The sequence below is a fragment of the Ruditapes philippinarum genome, unplaced genomic scaffold (genome assembly GCF_026571515.1).
Source record: "Ruditapes philippinarum isolate M1 unplaced genomic scaffold, ASM2657151v2 ctg12832_1_1_1_1, whole genome shotgun sequence".
Taxonomy (NCBI): domain Eukaryota; kingdom Metazoa; phylum Mollusca; class Bivalvia; order Venerida; family Veneridae; genus Ruditapes; species Ruditapes philippinarum.
Window position 1 is genome coordinate 1 of NW_026855419.1, and position 5178 is coordinate 5178.

Genomic DNA, 5178 nt, shown 5'->3' on the forward strand with positions numbered 1-5178 from the left:
ACTGGTATTTCAGACAATGGAATTTTTACATGGAACGTTGGCACTGGTTTACGAGAATCATACACAGGCATAAAATTCACCGTATACGACAAATTTAATGCTAGCAGTGTTTTCAGTTTTTCAATCAACTACTGTGGATGTAGTGAAGTTTCGTTTTGTTCATTTAATGGTGCTACTAACTATCCTTCAGGTAATCATGCTCAATTGTTTGCTCCTTTACTTTGACTTTCATTTTCACTTCCCAAAACACTAAAATAAATGAATAAAAAAATGAATAAAAATTAAAAAATGAGAGAATTCGAAATACTACCATTTACTTGAAGTTCGAAATTAAAAGACATAAATTAAACTATTTAACTAGTTCCTAAACAAATTATCCAGATATTGCATACACTAGCTACACGAAGTAAACTATTAGTTGACGTTTTATTCAGATACTGTAGTAAAAGCCTCATGTGTTTGTCCAGCCTACACTAGTGGAGAGTATTGCGAAGATATCATAGATCTTTGTCCGAGCTATAACTGCTACAATGATGTTTGTAATGTTATGGTTTACAAGTCAAAACCATCGTGGCCATGCGGTCCTTGTCCCAAAGGAAAGGAACATTTGATGTCTGGATATAATCAGACATGTACAGGTATTTTCAGAATCACATATTGGAAAAAAAAACATGTGCCTTGTTTCAAAACTGCTTTATATATGCCCATATCAAACAGGGCGAAAGGAATAACACAAATTAGGATAGGATATAATCTCGTTTGTTTAAAACTATTTTTGATATTGATATTGAAGTTGTTGCTTAATATATAAATGAAACAGATAAGGTATACTTATCACCTGATAACCTGTCAAAACTTTACAAATATATTGCCCACTAACAGGAACAACATGTCTATTGTTTTTAATGAAGTCTAAAGTATTTCAATTAAAATACATATATTTATATGTGTCTCGTTTGTTTCTTAACCCTTTCACTGCCATAGGGACTATTATTTTCTGCGTATTTGCCATATGGACGGCTTTTGCCGTTTCTATAATAATGATAATAATTATAATAAATATTTGTTTGTTTTTGGGTTTTACGTCACATCGACACAGTATAGGTCATATCGCAACGTTCCAGCTTTACTAGTGGAGGAAGACATCAGGTGCCCTTCCGTGCATTATTTCCGGCACAAACGGGCACCTGAGTAGAACCACCGACGTCCCGTAAGCTAGCTGGATAGCTTCCTCACATGAAAGAATCCAAAGTTATAATACTAATTATTATAATAATAATAATAATATTAAATGTATAGATAATTATACCATAGACAATAATTATTATTATACTAGTAGATTTGGAAACATATATAATTATCATAATACTAATAACAAATAATAATAATTATACAATAATTAATAATATAATAATTTCTTAGAAAATCCTCTGGTCAATAGGTGCACGTGATCAATAAATAATTAACCCTCTGGCCGCGAAAGGTTAATACTGTCTTAAATGATGTTGTGTTCCAATATCCCTGAAAATAAATGAACTCAAAGTTATTTAAACTACAGCTACATATCCGGCTTATCTTATCTGTCACATTACCCGCTTATTACGAATTTTACACTAATGTTTACAGATATTGATGAATGCAGTTATTATCATTCTGGAGCTGACAAGTGTGAGCAGAATTGTACAAATACCGATGGATCCTTTTTATGTAGCTGTTTCAATGGATATGAATTAAATAGAAATGGCCATTCATGTGATGGTAAAAAAAGCGATAGAATTATTGATAACCAGATATGTTATCAATGTATATTGTAACTTTCACTTTACATCATATCGATCATTATCAGATTTTTGTATACATATTCTGATTAAATCAATTCCTTCATGATAAATGAAAAAAGTCTGCCCGATAGCTTCAAGTAAGTTAAGGAAAACAGCTTGAAATTGATTAATTGTTGTGTTTATTAAATAACGCGATAATTTTAAATCCCTTTGGTTTTTTGTCAATTTTTGCCAATCACTACTTCAAAACTAGTATATAATGTAAATTTAGATAATCGCTATGACTTGTATAATGTAAATTTAGATAATCGCTATGACTTGTGTTATTATGCAAAAATGCAAGGGTAATTATAAGCTGTCAATACAGTAATTTCAATATATTTTAGATATTGATGAATGCAGTAGGGGAATTCGAGTGTGTGGAAGTACAGAAATCTGTGTGAATACTTTGGGAAATTCGTCATGCTTATGCGCTCCGGGATTCCAAAGACTTAGTGATAAAACTGGGACCTGTGTAAAAATAGGTACATTTTTTTATTATTTCTAAGACATCAAAACCATTCATTGTTGTTTTAGATCAGTCATAAGAAAACAAACAGACCCCCACCAAACAAAAGTAGAAAGAATTGACATGAAACAGTACGAATGATTTATAGTTTATATTGTGTCCACTTTCGTTTGTTTTATAGTAGTAGGTAACCAAATCATGCATTTTATGATTACTGCTGAATGGATATTATCTCAAAATGTCAATATGTATTGGGGAAACTGTGATGAAAAGTCAAGACGGACATGTTTTCAATCTTTGCTTCTGTATATTTTGTTTTTAAATATACATAGATGTTATTATCATGTATATGCATTGATGAGGTGTAAATAAAGATGCTACTACATTTAATGAAATTGTTGAATATATATATATAGATAACGATGCTCTGCATTCTCATTCGTCTAAACGAACTCACGATTTAAAGTTACGAATTCTTATTTCATTACGTGAAGCTTGTATCTTGAATTCTTCACGAAGTGTAAACCTTAAATCATTCAGAAAATTGAAATTATAAAAACATTAATGTGTGGGTTTGAATTAATAGATTCTATATTGCAATCATGAATGATTTAAGTTGAAATAATAAAATCGTGACTTTGAAATTATTGAAATATACAATCGGTATGTCGTAGTTACTGTATCAAATGTCGTTACAGGATCTGTTGAGGACGCTGTTCAAGTTAAATGTTCCGATTCACAATGGGATATTGTAGTCGATATGAACATACTACAAGCGCAATATCCAGCCATTAAACCCGCTGACATTTTCCTAGGAGAATCTAAATGTCTTGGAAAGCTGGAAGGGTCTCTTCTGAAGTTCCAGTATAACCTAAGTAGCTGTAAAACTGCTGATATGGTAAAATATTCATTTCATGGTGTACTTTATCTTGAATAACATGTAAACAATGCATTTGTTTTATTTTACAACTGAACACACATTTACTTAATACATTTATTATTTTACATTATTCAAACATGCAATGCTTTATCTTGCGGAAGAAATTAACAACATTTAGAAATAATCGTATTCTTATTGTCTCTTTTGAAAAGAGATTTAGAAAAGGTATACTATGTTTTTTGGCAAACATTGATTAGAGTCATAACACATAAAAAAATGAAAAATTTTGCGGGCAATAAAAAATGTTCGGCCTTTTATTTTGTGCTTTTGGGTGCGCCCCTTTAAATCTAAAGAAAAAAAAATTTAATCTTAAATTAATATTTTCGGAGCTTAAAATAAAAAATTTTTTTAAAAAATAGATAAAAAATTTTTTAATTTTTAAACAGATAATTAGGGCTTATTTTTTTTTAACCCAAGCCCAATGTAAAAATGTTTATAGGAATAAAGTTTCATCATTGTAAAATTGAACTAAAGTTTTGATTTATATTTAATTGTTACTTAATTGTTATTTTCCCACAGAGAAACAAACATTGTCAGAAAATATTTTCCAACTAGTTTTTGTCAAAGTTCCTCTAGTTTTGAACATTACTATATTTTGCGAGGCAGATATGTATATAAATTGTAACATTCCGTATATAAGCAGTTTCGATGTGTGCTCAGTATTTTTTTTTCTATTTTTAGACTTCAAGTATAACGCATATTTACAGCAACAAATTACTTTACGTAATGTTTGATCCTGTGATACCATTCCTCATTAGACGTCACATTTGGACGTTCATTGTGGAATGTGACGTTATCAGAGGTGGAACAGGGACGTCACATTTACATCACGGCATCGAGACACACCATTCAACATATGTGAAGCATTACAATGTCACCGTACAGCTTTATAGTGACAGGGGTTTTCATAATCCCATTATTCCAGAGGCCAGTGACATACATGTTGGTGATGACGTGTATGTGAAGGTTTCTACAAATATTCCCGATTGGAATACAAAGATGCGACTTCATACTTGCTTTCAAAAAACCAAAAAAGCCAATGAAAAACAAATAAAGATATCAAAATTAATAAGCAATGGGTAAATGCTAAAATTTAAATGCCCTTTTTTTTTTAAAAGTTTTTAAACGAAAGCCTCTAGATTAAAAAAAATCCTTGCATTTTACCCAAAAAAAATAAAAATTTTGTTATTTTAAACAAATATATATAAAATTTCAAAAATTTTTTTGTAAATATAACTTTCCCCCAGTTTTAAAAGAGAAACATAGTAGAAAAATTTCCCTTTTAAAAAACCCCCACGTCTTTTTTGTAATCACAGAAAGGGTGTATAAGGGCATTAAACTACGGGCTAGTTTAAAAATTTTTTGAGAAAAAACCCTACGTAATTTGTAATCAAAGAAGGTTACTAAGAGTTTTTAAAATAGCTATTTTTAATTTTTAAAGAAAGAACCCAATTAAACATTACCTGTAGTAGGTGATAAAGATTCCAATTTACAGTGGTTGTTTTCATTAGGCATGCATTTCCTAGATTTTAAGTCATTTCTGCAATTTAATTTTATCATTCCAAGATATATATCATTGAAAACATCTATGATTTTCGAGATGCAGAATATCTAACATCAACGTGCAACTTTGAAATATTTCAAATGTAAACTCTGAGTTGTTGAGAATTGAGTACCGCTCAATCCGATTCTAGTGGGCGTGAGGGATGTTACACATTTTTATTATCCCTCATGTACAGACTCAATCAAACCGAGTCTGCAATTCTCTTGTAATTTTGTTGTGATTAATGCTTCCGAGGGATCACTTTGTTTCCAGATTCTGATAACATTTACTATTCTTATAACCAATTTCCAACCATTTACTAACAGAGTAAAAAACATATGTTGCATACATGAACTGGTCATTCTGTTTCATGAATAATAGGTGTCTTCACATAATTTGTACACCT

At 30.4% G+C, this 5178-nt stretch overlaps 1 protein-coding gene across 1 annotated transcript; it reads left to right on the forward strand.

Annotated features, from left to right (window-relative positions):
* Positions 1-9: 9 nt before the first annotated feature.
* Positions 10-4244, forward strand: LOC132743259 (fibulin-2-like; the record flags this gene model as incomplete). Its single annotated transcript, XM_060731792.1, has 6 exons — positions 10-190; positions 435-638; positions 1627-1758; positions 2168-2305; positions 2988-3187; positions 3911-4244. Coding segments are annotated over exons 2-6 (895 nt in total), but the record flags the coding sequence as incomplete, so codon positions are not given.
* Between the last annotated feature and the right edge of the window lie 934 nt (positions 4245-5178).